At 39.3% G+C, this 21059-nt stretch overlaps 1 protein-coding gene across 12 annotated transcripts in view; it reads right to left on the bottom strand.

The window, feature by feature from the left end:
- LOC127503203 (NLR family CARD domain-containing protein 3-like) overlaps positions 1-21059 on the bottom strand; it is a 58522-nt gene that overhangs the window by 28066 nt on the left and 9397 nt on the right. For 11 of the 12 annotated variants that reach the window (XR_007927042.1, XR_007927043.1, XM_051876699.1 and 8 more), the window contains one exon: positions 3974-4147. Coding sequence is in view for 10 of the 12 variants with exons in the window: in XM_051876699.1 (XP_051732659.1) it covers positions 3974-4147 (174 nt within the window). In the remaining 2 variants the exon portion in view is untranslated. Of the gene's footprint in view, positions 1-3973; positions 4148-6506; positions 6568-21059 lie in introns of those variants that run through there. The other variant, XM_051876709.1, reaches the window with a different exon arrangement.

Below are 21059 nucleotides of genomic sequence, written 5' to 3'. Positions count from 1 at the left end.
GTACTCTCTGCTGAGATCGGCAATTCAAGAGGCCCTGAGATAACACTTAGTTTAGGATCGGGGAGAAGAAAAAGCCACCTTTGAAACAAGACAATACCTGATTGGCCAGAACTCCTCAAAGAGGTTGGACCAAACACCAAGGTTAAATAGTCACATCACTAAGACAAATGTGGTTGAGGACAAGAACTAAAACTAAGACCAAGAAACTAAGACCTGAAGTAAGAACAAATAAGAAGACAACAGAATAATATGGCTTAGAAAAGAACAGACTATGAAGGACAGACAAGCAGCCCATTCAAGCCATCCAATTTCTTACTTTCCTTTTCTTTTACTTTAACTTTCTTTTCCATTGAGAGTCTCGTGTTCTAAGTTAAGTTTTGCCGCAAAGTTTAACCAACGACTTTTGCCGCCTCAACTTTAAACTCCAGCCACGACAAGAGTCTTCATTCATTTGCCAGCATGCCCGAACGTGATTGGTTTTTACCTGACATCAATCCGGACCTGAAAAGATCCTGCAACAAATCATCGACTCGGAAATCCCTTTACTCCAAGCCAAGGACACCGACAAGGGAATCCGCATTCAAAGACAAACGACAAGCAAGTACCTCCAGATTATAAAGCTGAACTGGTGCATTCAATTAATGATTCATGGTTCGTTTAGGTCAGGTCTTATGAAGTGCATATTTTGCTAGAAATCATGCTCATCATTTCACTCTCTCTTAAAACTCTTTCTTTTTCACTTCCATTCTTTCTGCAACTTGTACGTGTATGAATGCATGTGTTTGTGTGTGCGTGTTTGTGTTAGATATTAGTTTGTGTTAGAATAATCAATAGTCTCCTGTAGATTTTTAAAAGAAGTGTCCTGTGTTATGTGCTTGTATGTTTACTGTCTTAAATTGCCGATCTAAATGTTACCTTGCTACTAAATAGTGTTTTCACGATAGTTGGATATTCATATCCGCTACAGGAGCTTATTATGGCCCAAGCAAATGAACGTTGGACGATTCAGTTGCTCGGTCGTAAACGAAGTGACTCTTTATAATTACCTATAAATTAATTAATAATTTCATTTGAGCTGATTTGTCCGACACTTTTGTGGCAAGTAGATGTATAATAAACAGGATAATTTACATTCAGATTTTTGAATATATGGCCTATCTGGATCAAAATCCTGATAGCCCAAATCCAAATAAAGTGTGTTCTGCTGACAGACTTCCAAACAGACTAACTGAACTTAAAATTGATATGAATGCTTTGATTCAACAAGGAATCCAACGACAACAGGTCAGGATCTTCAAGAAAATGGAGAAGGCGGCGTAGAAGACGAAGAGCTCTTGGACAACAAAGGATCAGCTCTACGGCCAAGGAAATAATTTGAATGCTTAGGCAACAACAGAAAATTAATGTAAAATTGATCCCGTTAGTTAAAAAATCTTTTGCTTTGAATACTTATGATCAGAATCAGAATGAGCTTTATTCGCCAGGTGTGCACAAACACACAAGGAATTTGTTATGGTTTTCTACAGGAGCTCTTGGTACACACATACATATGACATGAGAACAGAAAGAACATTTAAATAAGTAAACTAAGAAAATAATAATAAATAAGTAAAATAAAATAAATAATAATACTAATGTGGTATACATCTGGAACAGAAGACATACAGATTTCATTGTATATACAGCAGGATGAATACCAATTATCCTTTCAGCTGACGTGGGGCAGCAAGGCAGAGTGCTGGGACCCAACTCGGACGGAATAGCGGCCCAAGGTGGGGTCGGACTCTGCGAGGTGGCAGTGTGTATGGGAGATGGCACATGGGAGGCGGCCTCGACATACACACTGGGACCTGCTGGCGAAGTAAGAGGGGGCTGAGAGCACACTGCCAGCCGCGCCCTCTTGGGACCTGGAGGATTGGGAAACAGCTCTTTTTTGTGAGAAGTGGGTACTGCTGGACTCCAGAGAGCCAGCGGCGGGACAAGACAAGACACAAATTCCCCCCCGGCCCTCCTCCAGGGGAGGGAGAGATGCGGGCATCATCTCCCGAAGAGCTGAATTCCTTTCCTCCAGGTCGCCCGTCTCAGGACCGCTTCCTCGTTCTCTTGCCACCAGGCTTGGCTGGGTTCTGAGCGGGCTGGGCATCGCATCCGCGACTGCAGGGCGGGGCGGAGACGGCCTGTCCGCAGGCTCTGTAAGCTTTCTCTGTCAAGCTTGACGAGAATTTACAGGCCCGGGATGGGAGACGCGGTTCACCGCGCCAGCCGGCGGCCATTGGACACAGTTGCATTGCAACAGACCGCTCGACTGGGGGATCCCAGCGTACCCCTTGGCCTCCCTGCCATCCAGGGTGGTGAAGGCGGAGAAGGGGCCAGGCCTGGCACAAACGCTATACAGCATTCTCCAAGACCTGGTCACCTCCTCATGCACCTCCGGGAAGAATGATACCGGGGCGTGCCGCCCCGAGAAACCAATCATCCAACTGAGAAGGTTCGGGACAAGGTGGAGGATTCCAGACGAGCCCGACCTTCTCGGCGGCCCGAGAAAGCATAGCCGTCAACTCGGGATCAGGCTCGGGCAACGTTACGGTCCCGGAGGGAGGCAGCGCAGCCGACCATCAGCAGGGACCAGGGAACGACCACATCCAGTAACGCACAGACGAAATGACATCTTGAAAAAGATGCAGGGTTCGTCTGTGAAGCTCTTTTAGAAAGGGGGAAATTCAGCTCTGTTCTTTGTGCTGAAGCACACAGGGAACAGCCGCGATGTGACTGCAGGTACACACACAGAGGAACCGGCCCAAATCGCAAACTAACAGGGCAGAGAATGCTGTGAAAACAGCAGTTCAGAGCTGTAATATAGCTCAAAGCTCCTCTTGAAGTTCGCGGCCTCGTTGTAACTTGCCTTCACACCAACACGCAGAAAAGACGCTCTTCAAAGGCTTGAGAAACACACTCTCAGTCTCGATGGCAGGAACACAAGGTTGACTCCGAAGCAAAAGTGCGATTGCATCCACTTCCGTATTTATACCCACCTGGCGGGGGCGGTGCGCATTATGCAAATATCGCACGCCAATTCCATTGGCTTGTTTTAGTTAACTCAAAGCTGATAGGGCTCTCTGGCGATATCCCAATTCGTCGGTCACTACTGACGTACGTCGAACGTGACCGACTGAAAAGGAACTGAGGGGGCGTGGGTGTGTGTGTATTTACAATAGCTTAGTTTTTTTCCCTTTCATGAACTATGTTTTTCTTTTCTTCTACCAAATAAGGTGATGAATAAGTTCCTCCTCTTTATGATGATTATAAAGTGTGAAACTTGTATCAGAACCCTGCCAAAATTGGTGAAGACTGATCTCTCTGTTTATGTGAAGATTTTTTTATTCTGAACTTTGTTATTAAAAGATACCAGTATAATTGGTAATTGTAATCACTTTAAACAAGTCTCAGAGTGAATTATTTTTCATAAACCTATTTTCTGAAACCTGAAAAAAAAAAAAAAAAAAAAAAAAAAAAAATATATATATATATATATATATATTAATTTCTATATATAGGTTGGACCTTCCTTAGGAGTTATTAATCAACAGTTTTTTTCATCTTCCCCGGACAATCTGAAGGTAAGAGCTGTTTATGGATCAGCATTTGTTGGGGATGAGTTACTACATAGTTCGTTATTAGTCGAAGGGAGTAATAAATACAACAAGATGGTTCTCATCACAAAATAAACCTGACAGGGTGATCAGGGTTTCGACTCGAAACAGAGGAGTCTTGTATCACCTTGAATGCACTGCTAGCCACGGTTTATCCATTACATATAAGTATTAGTAATAAAAACTGTCAAAATCTTTGGAAATAATATAATGAAGATTAAACAACAAAATTATCTATCAGACAATTTTTAGTCTTGTTTTTGTTTATTATTAACCATATGAAGAAAATGGAGAAGGATGTTGACACATTTACACAATCTTACCACAGTTTCTCCAGTTTACATTGAGGATCCTTCAGTAGATCAGAAAGCAGCTTCACTCCTCTGTCTCCTAGTTTATTCACTGACAGATCCAGTTCTCTCAGGTGTGAGGGGTTTGATCTCAGAGCTGAAGCCAGAGCAGCACAACCTTCATCTGTGACACCACACTTACTCAACCTGTAGAGATTAAAGATGCATGGTGAACTGATACCAGCTGCAATTACAGAATAACATGTGTAAACTACAAATGTGACTTATAGACGCAGTAAAATATTCACATTAACATTAGAGGACAGTCCTAATCATACAGAATCAATATATAGAAAAAGACACTGTTGCTGTTTGCTGTCAGTTTTGATAACTGTCATATTCAATCTGTCATCACGTCTCACACACTGACCTCTACAATCATCAGCTCTCACACATACACACAGACACACTCTCTCTCTCTCTCTCTCTCTCACACACACACACTTGTATATATGGTAGGGATGGGGAATTTTTGGCAATTTTTCATTTCGATCATCGCTAGGTTTCAAAAACGAGTTATCGAGTACACGGGGGGCGGGGCGTGTGCGGGGGGCGGGGCATGGCCGTCATGTAGATAATGAAAATATCTGAAGACTGTTATGAAAATGAATGTTAAAAATAAAAATATAACATGAAAACCTGTCTATAAAATCATGAACATGTGATTAGAGCACTTAGATTATGATTATGATGCAGCAATGTTATTAAGAATGATAAGAATTCTATAATAATTCTATAATAATTATTGTTAATAAGAATTCTATGATATTAATCAGATAACTTAGATACATAACATAGACATACAATTTCAACTGCAAATGCCAGTGAACTTTAAATTACACGGTATAGCGAGAGAGTGAGTGAGAGAGAGAGAGAGAGAGAGAGAGAGAGAATGAGAATGAGAGAGAAAGAGAAAGAGAGAGTGTGAGATTTTGATTTTCAAAACCCCTTTTATTACAATTCATGCCAAAAATCCATACAAATTACCAAACACTAATTAAATATTAAAATTCAATTAAATTTTTTTTTAAAAAAATCATCTTAACGAAAAAGAAAAATACAACTTTTCTTCAACAATTTCACTTAAACACCAAGTTGCTTCAAAAGATACAAGATCATGCATTAATCTATAATAATGATAATCAATCATTATTATAGATTTTACTAAATTTACAAAAACAACTTCTAAACTACTACAAACATTTTGCTCAACTTTTTCTTTTCTTGTAGCATAAATCGCCATTTTTGCTTGACCTAATAAGAAGTTCAACAATTGAGACTTTTGTCGTTTTTTCACATATCTAAAACCACAAATAAACATTTTCATTGAAAAAAAAATCACATCAAAAGAATTAAAAATCTTCAAGATATCAAATAAAGGTTTTAACGACTGCTCTGCAAGTGTACCAATCCAAGTCCTCCTTCATCTTTTGGCGAATACAAAACACTTTTTGGCACCCAGTGCAATTTGTCCCAGAAAAAATATTAAAATTGACTGGCTTTTCATTAGAACATCATCTGGAGGATCTATGCAGGCTAAACGGTGCCAAAGTGCAGAGGCTACTAGATTATTAATGATCAGAATACGTCCTTTATAAGACATTTTAGGAAGTAAAAACCTCCTCTTATCCAGTCGCCCTTTTACTTTTTCAACAGTGCCTTGAAAATTATTTTTTTTACAACATTTTCATTTCCTAAGAAAACGCCTAGATATTTAAAACCATCTCTGGTCCATTTTAGACCATCAGGAAGCCTTGGTTCACCATTTAACCATTTTCCAACTAAAATGGCTTCACTCTTTTTCCATTTTACCTTTGCAGAAGAAAGAGTTTTTAAAATCATCTAAAATCTTTAACATCACATTGACATAATTGGGTTCACTGATTATAATAAAGACATCATCAGCATACGCTGATAACTTAAAAGTATTAGCACAATTTGGCATACATAATCCACGTACATCATTTCTTAATTTATTTAACAGGGGTTCTATGGCTAAGGTATATAACATGCCTGACAGCGTACATCCTTGTCTGACACCCCTATACACCCTAAATGGAGAGCATAAGTCACCATTAATCTTTAATATACTCTCAACGCCACAGTACATAACTTTTATCATTGAAATAAAATCAGAACTAAATCCAAAAGCCTTTAAAACACTCCATAAATACATATATTCAATTCTGTCAAAAGCCTTCTCTTGATCAACTGATGTCAACCCAAAATCCAAATCAAAAAGTCTTCCACAGTCTAAAATGTCTCTAATAAAAGAGACTATCAAAGATTCTTCTTCCTGGTACATGTCATGGAGACACAGCCAACGCCCACCAACACCCAAGCATCATCACCAGATATCTACACTCAGCCCACTCGTTCTCTCTCCCCGGAATACTAATCACGAGCACCTGCACCTCATCATCACGGACACTTTATAGACTCACGTTTCCCTCAGTTCATTGTCCGGTCTCGTCATTCGTACCTGGACTCCTAACCTGCCACTTACCTGTATTCCCGTCGGTTCCTCCTTGTCTCCTGTGTCCTGTCTCCATGTTCTCCATCCAGTCCTGCAAGGACATTCCAAGTTACTCTCCAGCTCAGTGTCTGTTTGATTGGGCTTGCAACTCCACTCACCATATCATCTGCTGTTACCCGTGTTTGTGTCTCTGTCAATAAACACCTGACATCTTACCTCTCTGTCTCCATCTGAGTCTGACAGTACACAATATGACTGATCTGGATGAATAATAGATTCAAGGACTTCACCTAATCTAATTGCTAAGGCTTTAGACAGTATTTTATAATCATTACATAATAAACTTACTGGTCTCCTGTTTTTTATTTCGTTTAAATCTCCTTTTTTTGGCAATAAAGTAATGATTGCTCTCCGAGAACTTCTGGGCAATTGTCCATTTACCAGACTCTCATTAAAAACATACTAATTCTGGACCCACTTCTACCCAAAAAGATTTATAAAATGCAATCGTGAAACCATCAATACCTGGTGCTCTTCCATTTTCCATTTTTTTAAGTGCTTCGTCAAGTTAAGCTCAAGGTTTTACTAATTTTCTCATTAGCATCTTTAGCTATCTGTGGTAAATTTTGTGGTAAAAATTACCATCTTGTTCTCCTGAAATTTCACTTTTGTACAAATCCTTCTAAAACTGTACAGCTCTTTTTTCTGATATCTACGGGGTTAGTCAAAAAAATCCCCTTTTTCAGACCGCAAGGCATAATAACACAGCAACTCCACCACTCAAGGAGGTATAATGGCTTAAAATCACTAAACCATCAAATTCCTTAGCCCATTCTACAGCATTAGATACATCGCTATGAGTCTCATGTATAAACAATACATCAATTTTCTTATGTTTCATTAATTCATATATTTGAGCTCTTTTCTTAAAATCGCTTGCTCCATTAGCACTCAAAGAAGCAAGAATTATTTCCCCCATTAAGGATAAAAGAAAAGAGCAAAAGAAAAAAACCAACCAAACAAAAAAAACCCACAAAGGATGTCTCAAATTATCCATTCTGGCTGTTTTTCGCTGGGCACACCTGACTGACTACTTAACTTCGTAAGAGTTTTCTTCAGACAGTAAACCTCTTGATTAGTGAAACAACTTTCACTTCTGAAAATCTTTACCTTTTCAATAAAACTGTACAATGTCTGGAAAATACTCTTCTATTTTTAACTTTTTCAAATTTTTCGTCACTTTCAAAAAAGACTTGATGTCACCAGCAGTATATGATCGGCTAGAGAAACCACTTTGGGGCAGACTAGCAGTGACAGTACACTCTGAAATGTCACTTTCGCTCTCTGTGTCGGTCTGGCTTATATGAATACCATCTGTTCTTTTTGCTTGTTTGTCAGTATGGCATTCCAACAACTTTCTTTTTTGGGGGATTTTAAAGAAACATCCTTTGTCTCCCAACATGGAACCTTCATCTTCTGGATTTACCATCGCCTCATCTTCACTATTGCCATCTTCTCATTCACCTGCTGTTTGTTGTGTTCTCGGAGAACTTCTCATCTTTTCTATCTCAGTTGCAGCTATCCTGTCTTTCTCAACCATTTTTCCTTCCAGAAACTCTGCACTATTTTTCACAGTTTCTGCAACTACTGGTGCCCTGCTTGGACCCGGCATCTCCTCAACAACTGCAGCGTTATCATTCTGCTCTTCGGCTACATTTTCTAAAACAAAAATTGGTACAGTTGCATTTTCCACTCTTTTTGGACAACCACGAATAAGGTGTCCATTTTCACTGCAACCGAAGCACTCATTATGTTTGTTGTGGCATATATCACATAATTAAATTCATCATGACGAAAATTAAGAGTCAAATCAAGTTCTTCTACGTTATCTTTCAGTACCATATAGACATAACGTCTGAAAGAAACCACGTTTCAACAAAGACTTACTTCCAATTGGACTCCTACCTAGAGAGCATACCAACTAGAACCTCGTTCTTAATAAACGGTGGCACATTAGATAATGTTACTCTTTGAAGGCGTAGAAAGAAATATTAGGTACTGAGGTAAAAATACCACCACTCTCTACTAACAAGTTCACCAGTTCCATCGTCTTCAAACAAAACAACTGCATTGTTCATTCGTGACACCGATAAAATATTCTCATGCCCAACCACCTCACTCACCGCTAAACTACAAACCTCTATACTGGCAGTAGTATCGATTTTCACACCATGACGTCTCGTTAGAAACTCCAAACTCTCCGTACCTGGAGCTGCCATACTCCCAGTACACAGACTGGGAGTACAAACTCCCCCAAAATAAACACCTTTCTCTCACTAATAATACCAAAAACTCAATATAACTAATATAACACAAAAAACAGATAGAAAAAGGTAGAAAAAGTTTTCAAACACTCGTACCTCACACCGCCGTCACGCACTCTCCATCCACGCTCCTCACTCACTCAGTGCATGCGCACACACGGAAAGAGAAAGAGAAAGAGAAAGAGAGAGAGACAGAGAGAGAGAGAGAGATCACAGATCACCCTGCTGTCTACCATCAGCCTATACCACAGCAGCAACACAGGACCCTTTCTTCTGGCACCACAACCACAAAAGACCCGGAGCAGCACCAGCGAGGAACAGCAGCATCTCAGCAGAACAGCGGCCCGGTCCACAACCACAACCACACCGGCTTGAGCAACAGGAGCAGCTGAGTTATGCTGCAGCCCTGAAAGGACTGAGCCACACCAACCTAGTAGAAATTAAGGACCTCCTCAAACTTATATGCACATGGCTGGAACAGCAGTCTTGAGTAAAAGAGATACATACAATATATTTAAAAAAAAAATAAATAAAAAAATTACACGTATATATATTGATACTATGTTAGACTTAGTTTTGTATTACTCTAGAGCACTATTAAGATTGTAGAATTGTTAAACTTGTAGACAAAAATGAGATCATTAAATATTACAATGTGGAACATTCAGGGTATTCATTCATCCAGTTTTGGTCACAAAACCTAAACCTTAGATTAAAAAAAAAACAAAAAAAAACATATCAAACATGGACATAATAATACTACAGGAAACTTGAAGCAAAACTGATAAAGTCACTCTTTGTACCGCAGGATACTGTGAAACATCTCTATCCTCTAGAAAACATGAAAGAATGGGAGAGATTCAGGGGGCATCATAATCTGGCACAAACAAGAAATCGATAAATACATCCAAACAGTTAAAAAGAAGAATCACACATCAAAATCAACAAGCACCTTATCCAAAAAACAAACGATGTGTTCTTATGTGCTCTTTATATTCCTCCCTCTGAATCTCCATACTATAATGAGGACATCTTTGAATCTCTCCACAGTCAAATGAACCACTTCCAGGCCCATCTAAATGCCAGAACAGGATCCCTTCCTGACTACACTACAAATAATGGGAATAACTATATTTTTGGACAGAGCTTCCTACAAAACATTGTAAACTTCCCAAGATATAACTCTGATGCCCAAGTAAATAAAAACGGGAAGCATCTGATTGAGCTCTGTCAAAGCCTCGGTCTGTACCTCATCAATGGCAGGATGAGAGGGGATTCTCTGGGAAGATACACCTACGGTTCATTTCGTGGTTGCTCAACAGTTGACTACATGATCGCAGATTTAGATGCATTCTCTTTCAGAACATTCACGGTCAAACCACTAACACCTCTATCAGATCACAGCCAAATTACGATTTATCTAAAAAGGACAAAAAATACTAACATAAATTCACAGCCCAGTAAGCTGTACAACATTAGAGAGAAATAAAGATGGGCGCAAAACAGCACAGAAAAGTACGTGACAGCAATGGACCATCCAAAAGTATGGTCACTTATAGACAACTTCCTCGACAGAATTTATCCTCATGATGGAGAAGGAGTAAATCTGGCTGTGGAGAACATAAACTGTATATTTGATTATTTGGCAACTTTATCTAACCTCAAATCCTCTAAGAAAATCCATAAAACAAAAGATAATGAACAATGGTTTGATTTAGACTGTAAAACAATGAGGAAAAAAATAAGACAATTATCTAATCAAAAACACAGTCAACCAAATGATGCAGATTTGCGCCATCAATATTGTGAGGAACCTAAACAGTATAAAAATACACTCAGAAAAAAGAGAGAATAGTGAATGCAAAATCAGCTAAACATTATTGAAGAATCTGTAAATTCTAACAAATTCTGGAACAACTGGAATTCCCTGAATAAAAAACAACATGAACAAAATGGAGACACCTGGAAAAATCACTTTGAACAACTTTATAGTGAAATAAAAATGAACCCAGAACAAATCCAAATATATGAAAAAAATGATCAAGATGGAACATACAATTGGTAAATACCAAAACCCATTAGACTACCCAATCACAGAAAATGAACTGATTAATAAAATCCAGACCCTAAATATCAAAAAAGCAAGTGGACCAGATGGCATCCTCAATGAAATGCTGAAGAACACAGAGCACAAATTAAGATTGGCCTTACTAAAACTGTTCAACTTGGTTCTGAGTGTTGGTCATTTCCCTGACACCTAGAATAGAGGACTCATAACGCCCATATTCAGAAGTGGAGACAAATTAGATCCAAATAATTACAGGGGCATCTGTGTGAGCTGTAATCTGGGGAAGCTATTCTGCAGTATCATCAACACGAGACTCATACACTTCCTTACAAAGCACAATGTCCTGAGCAAAAGTCAGATTGGATTCTTACCAATGTAAGCAAATTAGCTCAAAAGAAATATGAATAATTAAGCATAACTCGTTATACTTAATCAGTTAATCAAATTAACTCAATGTAGCTGAATTATTATTACAATCAATTAATCTGTTCAGCCAGCGAACACTCAGTATTGATCGTCTATCAACTTGTCAAAAAGGATATTTTCCATGGCCACAGAAAAATATCGCTGTCTTAGCATGTAGCTGTGATCGTAATCGTTATCAGGGACATTGGTTTTATAAGCAGATCAGAATCAACTCGCAAGGGTGTGCACACAAGTTTTATTTAACTAAATCACACACACATACATGCATACAGTTTACTAAGGGAAAGAGAGAGCTGAAGCAGAATACAGGAAAGAAATTTGATCCACTTCAAATGTTGACTACTGTAGTTCAAAAGAGAGAATTAATACATAGAATAAACCTTATAAAAGGAAAATCATGAGAGGGGAAAATTGGATACACGGTTATACATTTCTCATGCGGTTATATATAGAATACATAGGATTAAGGTGGTGTATTTTGGCTCATTTCCACTGAGCGATACGGTTCGGTTCAGTACAGTAGTTCATGCGTTCATGACCTCAAGGCTAGATCACTGTAACGCTCTACTGGGTGGTTGTTCTGCTCGCCTGATAAATAAACTACAGCTCGTACAAAATGCAGCAGCTCGAGTTCTTACTAGAACTAGGAAGTATGACCATATTAGCCCAGTTCTGTCAACACTGCATTGGCTTCCTGTTAAACATCGTATAGATTTTAAAATCTTGCTAATTACTTACAAAGCACTAAATGGTTTAGCTCCCCAGTACCTGAGCGAGCTCCTAATGCATTATAGTCCTTCACGTCTATTGCGATCTCAGAATTCAGGCCAGCTGATAATACCTAGAATATCAAAATCAACCGCAGGCGGTAGATCCTTCTCCTATTTGGCACCTAAACTCTGGAACAATCTTCCTAGCATTGTTCGGGAAGCAGACACACTCTGTCAGCTTAAATCTAGACTAAAAACGCATTTCTTTAACCTGGCATACACATAACACATTACCAATTTATATTTTCAAATCTGTTAAAGGATTATTAGGCTGCATAAATTAGGTCAGCTGGAACCGGGAACACTTCCTATAACACCTGATGTACTCGTTACATCAGAAGAAGAATGGCATCTACGCTAATATTAGTCTTTCTGGTTATCCTGAGGTTCACCGTAGTCAACCGGATCCGGGCCGTATCCAGGTGAGACCAAGGACCTGCACCTTGACACGACCACAACGCAGCCCTGACGTATCAGCAGAGATTGAGTCAACTAGATCATCCACTGTGAAGGCCTCATCGACACGACAGCTACGACACAGTTCCTCAACAACCGTCCATACCGGCGTGATGAATACGATCCTCAACTGGATGGAACTGGAATAAATACTTTGAATGTTGCGATCCTGTCGGACTTATGATAGCAACCTGAATCGTAACAAAGCACTGTTGGCCAGAGGAGAACTGGCCCCCCGACTAAGCCTGGTTTCTCCCAAGGTTTTTTTCTCCATTTAAACATGTATTTGCCACTTGTCTGCCACCTGATGTCACCTGATGGAGTTTAGGTTCCTTGCCGCTGTCACCTTTGGCTTGCTTAGTTGGGGACACTTGACATTTGACTTGACATCTGATATTCAACAGTGCTTTGATCTGCCTGCATTGACACTATTCTTTTAAGAGCTGCTGTGCAGCCAAATAATGTACCAGTTATTAATGTAAAGCTGCTTTGACACAATCTGCATTGTAAAAAGCGCTATATAAATAAAGGTGACTTGACTTGACTTGAGTACAGTACGCAATTTTTGCCGTTTCCATTGTCCAAAGTTGTGAATGGTACCCAAATTCCGAACTGTACCACTTTTTTGGGACCCTTCCATTGGGGTACCAAGCACGAGAGTACCGTATCAAAAGGGTGGAGCTACACTCTGCAGAACGTTGATTGGTTGACAGAGAATCGTCATTTGCGCGTGCTACAAGGGGAATGACAACACAAGAAGCGCCACACAAATGTGGTTCAGGCAACGCGTGCATTGATTATCTTCACTTCATGTAGGCGATATAACAAAACAAAATATAAAACACAACACTGCCTCTTTTTGTTTTCATTTAAAAAATATGAAACCTATTAATGTGTGGTTCAGGCAATATGTGCATATGTACTCTGATTATCTTTACTGTATATGTAGCCTACATGTAGCCTATAATAAAATGAAATAAGACAACCTTCTCTTTTTGTTAAAAGTCAGTTTTAATTATCAGTAATAACCATTATAAAAAGTATAAAGTATGAGAAGCTATACAATAAGAAATAAAGACAAGCAAACAATTCAGACAAACGTATATAAATATATAATGTTATGAAACTTCACTTTGCCCTCAGCCAAAACGATTTGCCCGGGTACATTAGCACCGAGCGCCCGGTGATCGCCTGGATCTCACAACTCCGACAACGTCAGATTTTCAAATAGGCGCTATCTTTATAAATAAACCACAGATTTGAGCTTTAAACAACTACATTCTTGCCTAAAAAAAACTTTTAACTACATTTCATGACACAATAAAGTAGTTTTTAAATTACACGGGTTTTCTCCTCCACTTCTCCGCTATTGACGCTTGCTGGTAGGTGCTGCTGCATGGACGTCTGAACTTTGCGTACTTGGTATTGTGAAATGCCGAATGTTGGTGTGCAGCAAGCAAAGCTTGTCTTCTTCTTGTGACAGACAGCCTCAAGCCGAGAAGCAAGAACAAGATCTGCTGTATCCATTGTTGTTTACTGTGTCGTTTTCTTCTTTGCGCGAGAATGACGTTGATCGCTTCTTTCCGGCTACACCACGCCTATCAAGAAAGGGTACTGTTGGCGGTGGAAACGCAAGCCTGATCAGGGTGTACCGTTCTGAATCATACCGAACTGTACTGAACTGAACTGTACCGCTCAGTGGAAACGAGCCTTTTGTCCTTCTCAGAAAGAATGAAGTCAGAGTCACAAATTTATGACCTGACGGTCATAAAAAGTTCTTATCAGTTTCTTGTGTCCTGTAACAGGACACCTAGTTCTGTCTGTGTGTTAGCTTCATTTGGGATGCTAGTTGCAGTTTAGGGGGATGGGTTCACAGAACTTTGAGAGAGTGAGTTTCTGGATTATTCATTAAATATAATGAATAATTGTATGTCTCATTGGTCCAGACTGTAAGACCTGATTTTCCTGCTAAGACAAAAACTGAGATCAAGCACCCTGCAATAAAGCAATAAAACTCATCTGGAGAGAAGATCTCAAAGAAATAGAGTAGGACAACGCCTTGCCCCCCCCTTTGTAGATTTCCAGAAGGCCTTTGATTCAATTTGGCATGAAGGTCTTCTGTCTAAACTTCTAGAATCAGGTATTGGGGGTAAAACATACAACATTATAAAAACAATGTACTCAAACAATCAATGCGCTATTAAAATTGGCAATAAACAAACAGAGTTCTACTCTTCAGGGCGGGGTGTGAGGCAGGGCTGCCCACTATCACCAACCCTCTTCAATATTTACATTAATGAATTAGCGAAACAACTAGAACAATCAGCAGCACCTGGCCTCACACTACATGACTCCAACATAAAGTTCCTCCTGTATGCAGATGATCTCCAACAGAAGAGGGTCTACAGCAGAACCTGGGCATCCTGCATCGGTTCTGTCAGACCTGAGCCCTGACTATTAACCGTAACAAAACTAAAGTACTAACATTCCAGAAAAGACCTAGATGTCAGGGAAAGAGACATAATTTCACCCTTGGTATGAGCAAAATTCATCATGCCACAAGCTACACATACCTCGGGCTGAAAATAAGTGCAACAGGAAAGCTAAATTTGGCCGTGAATAAACTGAAAGAGAAAGCAAGAAGGGCCTTCTATGCCATCAAAAAATCAATCCAAACTGAAATACCAATCAGAATCTGGCTCAAAATATTCCCATCAGTCATAGAACCTATTGCAGTGAAGTTTGGGGTCCTCTTCTAAACCATGAATTTGACAAATGAGACAAAACCCCAACAGAAGCCCTGCATGCCGAGTTCTGTAAGAGTATCCTGAGAGTACAGAGGAACACACCGAACAATGCATGCAGGGCAGAATTAGGCCAGTACCCTCTATTAATCCACACTAAGAAACGAGCCATCAAATTTTGGAAACATCTAAAAACAAGTGATCCCAACTCTTATCATTTTAAAGCCCTTAAAAACCATGAAATGAACACTGAAAAAAGCCCCCTGATTCAGATGGTCCTGAGGCTGCAAAAACAAACTAACACGACTAACAACAGCCAGCCTCAGGACACTGACAATCTCATCCACAGAATTAGACCCAGCCAAATTATAAAAACACAAAAAGAAAATGACCTGACCTATTGGACTGAAACAACAGAAAAACAAAGTAAATTTGAATGTTATTTGGCCCTAAATAGAGACTACACCACAGCAGAATATCTGAGTACAGTAAAAGACTGTAAATTAAGAAGAATAATGGCGAGGTACAGACTGATCAATCACACGCTGACCGTAGAGACGGGCAGATACAGACAGAACTGGCTGCCCAGAGAGAGACGCATCTGCCCGTACTGGAACCAGAGCAACACTTCCTCACCAGCTGCTCTAACTATGAGGAAATCAGAAAGACATTATATCCAAAATTTGAAATACTTTGCCCTAACTTCATAAAATTAAACAATAAAACACAAATTCAACATTAGGTGAAAAGAGAGATTGTATCCTACTAGCAGTAAGATACATTGATGCCTGTCACAAAAAGAGGGATTTGACTAATCAGTAATGCGCTCACACACACACACACACACACACACACACACACACACACACACTCACTCACTCACTCACTCACATAAACACGCAGACTCACACACATACACACTGAATTCTAAATTGTTCATAGAATTCTAAAATGTTTATTGATTGCTCTACTTGTTTTTTTTTTCTGTATATGTACATTTATTTTGATTATTTTGCTTTGGCAATACATTGTAACAACTGTCATGCCAATTAAGCACACTTTGAATTTGAATTGAGAGAGAGATAAAGAGAGAGAGAGGAAGAGAGCGAGAGAGCGAGAGCTCCCGCCGTTAAGCGCTTTCATGACAGTGCGCTGAAACACGCTGTAAGATTGAAAATATCTAAAGATATTTTAAAATGAACAAAGACATTTGCTTTACTGTTTCAACCCCCTCTCTCTTGCTACAAGGGCCATTTGGAAGGCTCAAAGGTGTTGAAGGTGTTCAAGGCCTGTAGGCCAAAATGTATATACATCGGGGGTCTACAAATGGTCACACCTTTAGTACAGTGGGGGAAGTTTTAATGTCCTGATTGGTCAGTTTGAATGTCTCATATTTTGGTTTCAGTCACATGGTCAAGGAAGGGATAAAAGAAGATTGTAACTGTTGCTCTGTCTTTTTGATTCTTGGCTTTTCTTGGGCATTCTCTCTGGCCCTCTCTCTCTCTCTCTCTCTCTCTTTCTCTTTCACTCTCTCTCTCTATCTCTCAGGTAACTTTTTACATACATGCTGGGTATGATTAATGGTATATGATTTTATCATCTCATACATCTATTTTGTAATTATTTTAAGTGTAACCATAATCAGATATTGTCATTAAACCCTTTCTATTACAAATGATGTGCTAACTAGTTTTGATTTAGTATTAACATTAATGTGCTCCCTATTGCAATATAACATCGTCACACTATAGCAACGCTCTCCCACATATTTTGCTATTGTAACTGCGCTTATTTCCGTTGTTGGTATAAGTTGCAGTGGGTGGTTATAGACAAGAAATGTACAGTTTTCTGCCATCTTGCTGATAACGTTTCTTTAGTCGGCAACCCTACAGCCTGAACCCCTGTAGGAGGTTCACCCTTACAGATGGTGCCGAAACCCGGGATCCCTTGCAGTGAGTTTTCTGAAATCTACTTGGATCGGTCGTCAGAATGAGGACATTGTTTCACAGTTGATCTTGTGAATGGATTAAAGCTGACCTTTTCACCAAGGAATGGGTAAGTCTGATTTAATTGTTTAATGGTATGATATTCAGATCTCCTCAGGGATGGAAGGGAAAATTTCTGAAAAGAGTGACGCATTGTTTGCATTATGGAGCAAAAAAGTTGAGTCAACCTTGTGCAAACTCAAGAAACAATATATTGGGATGAAATGTTCAGATGATGAAATGCTCAAATGGTGGGACATAATTGGCAAACACCAAAAGAAATCAAAACGTGGCAAAATAATTGAGGCTTTAAACTTCATAAGTTGTGCGCGGCTGCGTGATGTGACCACACATCTATTTTCAAGTATAGATGCTAAATGTAAAGAACCGCATTCTAAAAATGCAGAGGCACAAAAGTCAGAGTTAAAGATTCAGGATCTTCAATCACAGCTAGATAATTTATTAGCTGAGCAGTTAGCCCTCACTGAAAAGTGTAAAAAACACAAAGAGATCATTGCAGATCTCAAGGCAAAGCTAAATGCTCAAAAGTCTCCCAAAATGCTTAACAGCGATGGGGCTAAAAAGCATGTCTTCACTTCTTAGATGAGGTGAATTGCTCTGATGAATCTGGAATGTTTTGTTCAGAGGCCATTGCTCAAGAAAGTGTGCCTATTTCAGTTCTTAAGATGATGCAGCACCGGAATAGCGCAGAGTCATGTACCAGAACGCATGGTGTGCGAGCATTAGAGAGTCATGAAAATCCTCAAACTCCAGGAGAACACAGCAAACAACCCTGTGGCAAAGAGAACAGGTTTTGCAGTTCCTGTCAGAAAATAGGCCATACAGAGGAAAAATGCTGGTCACTGGGTAGAGGTAGACCTCCACCTTATTTTCAGAAAAACAGGAAACCACATTCTAAGGGCAAAGATCAGCGCTCATTTGCAGGTAAAACTCTTAGTGAGTTAACTGCATTGTTCATGCAAGGCCTCCAGCTACTGACTTCACTTGCTAGTGGATTAGCAGCCCAATAGCAATAAGTTTAATAGTTAAACATCCAAATTGCAATGATCCTGTTTGTATTTTCAATTTTGTAATTGTGCTAAACACATTGTGCTCATAGAACACACATTAAAGTTGTTTGTGATACTACATGTACACATAGACTAGCTGAGTTTATTCTTTAAAACACACGATTGCTTTACTGTAAGTGTTGTATGAAACACTTAGGTTAAAGGTTGTAGATGTTATCCATTCTAGGCCATGTATCTTGTGTTAATTGGAATAATAAGTGTAGTACTGGAATTGTATTGCAATTTCTAGTTGCATGTGTGACTATGTTGAATTTGTTTGTCTCCTAAGTGGAAAACTCAGCTATTTTCAATATAGCTGGAGTAAAACCATGTACAGGAGCACAGAATTGCCATGTGGCTACAATGTGATTCACAATTGCATTAACCATGAAAATGCTTTCCTCACAACAGGATTCAGTAACTCTGAACTTTGCAATTTTTATCATGCTCCTTAACAAAAACATTGGTGTTGAAAGATTTTGAGCCAGATCACACCTCATACTCAAATCTTCAAGCTGGCTCCCTGTTACAAAAACAGGACCAAATTTACATCACAATTGTAAAACCTCCTCACCTTTGTTTGGAGCATGATTGCATTTACACATAGCCACAGTTAAATGCAGCCACATAGATTTGATCTTCACACACAAAGTCAAATCTACATCCACGTATGCCTCACAAAATGTATGCGTATTATTTAAGTCTTTAAGTTTAGACTGTATTGTAACTGTGAATTTTGTATTTTCTTTAGATTCACTTCACTTATTTGATTTGTTTCTTTGTATTTTGTCCATTTGACTTGGAACAATGATTGTTTTGAACATTAATTCAATTGAATCTCTGTATTTGGTTACACTGAATATTTTGCTGATACTCTCCATGATAAAGGGGGGCTTAAAACCAACAATTGTTGTTTTGTTATTATGCAATTTATTTCAATGTTTCCAGAAACAGTGTAAGAGCTTGTAAGATCTTCTTTTATTCCCACCTTGACCATTTTATCAAGTACATCGTTTTAAGGGCTTATTGCCAGAGACAAATTTAATCTGACCATATCAAACCTCTGACCAATGACAAATGCCATATGTATGCTTTTGCTGTTTGTTGTGCTATATGTTCTTTTAAATCACAGGATCCCTGCTTCACAAGTTCAAATCCTGTGTCTTGTCTCAAAGGAGGGACAAACGAGTTCTACCATCATCAGTGCCTGATTCTTGTGGAAGTGTGAAGTGTTTGATGGATGAATTGCATATCAATGAGCAGTGCAACACCATTCGATGAAGATCTCTCACAGGACTGAAAGGAGAATATTGTCACACTATAGCAACACTCTCCCACATATTTTGCTATTGTAACTGCGCTTACTTCTGTCGTTGGTATAAGTAGCAGTGGGTGGTTATAGACAAGAAATGTACAGTTTTCTGCCATCTTGTTGATAACATTTCTTTAGTCATTCGGCAACCCTACAGCCTGAACCCCTGTAGGAGGTTCACCCTTACAACGCGCCAGGCATGAAAACGGGTCAGGGGTGAAAAAGGTGAGAAGGATATTACCCCTCTAGGGGGGTCCAGGGGCATGGTCCCCGGGAAGAAAAATTTAAATATTCCATATTTTAAAGCATCAATCTGATGCATTTTGAGATGCTTTTTTGGCCAACCTGGGGAGAGCTTGAGAAACTTAACTTCAGCCATGAGTCAAAAATTATTATGGCCTCCTTACTAAGTATTATGAAGGGGGATCGAGCGGGAATCTTTACTGGTGTCGATTTTCAGTCTCTTTTTAATGATAGGCTTTATGCATCTGTCAATCATCCCCACTTGCTATTTGGGGGAAGAACCTAGCGCTATGATTGGTCGAACTCTTCTTCTTTTGCTATTGCTTGATTTGAGGACTGCGCGTGCACAGAGGCGTCACCAGGTTTTTGCGTAGTTTAGAGTGACAAATCGCACCAGCGTACTTTGAAGTCAAAATTGCATACAGGTTGGCAGGTCTGCTTATTGATAGAATGGTGGACCACTTTACCTTCTGCCTTGTCAGTCCCCTCACCTCAAAATCTACCTCCTCAAAAACGGTAGCGTTAGCTAATAATTTTCCACCGGAGCTTTAGCTGGCTGGCTAACGTTGCGTTCTCTCCTGCTGTGTTCAATGACTCAATTCATCAAGCTGTAGCTAACGTTAGCTAAGTCTATGTCAACAAAACTCCTGGGTAACTTAACTTAGATATACCGGAAAATATTAAAATTATTGAAACCATCACTCACCAAATTCAGTCAGGTAAATCGTTGAGGCCAGGCGTGCTTTCAGCTTCTGATGGTGGTCTGCACTGGTGATGCAAGGCCCTTCGCGTTAATATTTCCATGCACTCGTGCTCCCTTCTGGCACGCGCACCTATTTTGGTTTCAAAACGGCGAATTTCTCCGAAAGGTGAGGGTTTTTCATGTATGCAACGTGCTGAATTACGTGCTGAATTTACTATAGATTTCTATAATGTTCTCATTATAACGCTATGTCTATGGCAGATTTGTGCTATATTTTCATCTACATTATTAAGTGATTCCATAAATCGCCTGCATGTTTTTGAAGCCATACGAATTATACGAATTAGCCTATGCCATTAAACAAATATGACAAAAAAAGCACTGATGCATTATTATAACATCAGTATTATTATTAATTAATTAATTTATTTATTTATTTTCTTTTAAAGAAACATCTAAAAGCCAAATGACCGTCTTAACTC

The sequence above is a fragment of the Ctenopharyngodon idella genome, chromosome 21 (assembly GCF_019924925.1).
Source record: "Ctenopharyngodon idella isolate HZGC_01 chromosome 21, HZGC01, whole genome shotgun sequence".
Classification (NCBI taxonomy): domain Eukaryota; kingdom Metazoa; phylum Chordata; class Actinopteri; order Cypriniformes; family Xenocyprididae; genus Ctenopharyngodon; species Ctenopharyngodon idella.
This window is presented reverse-complemented; position numbering and strand designations above follow the sequence as displayed.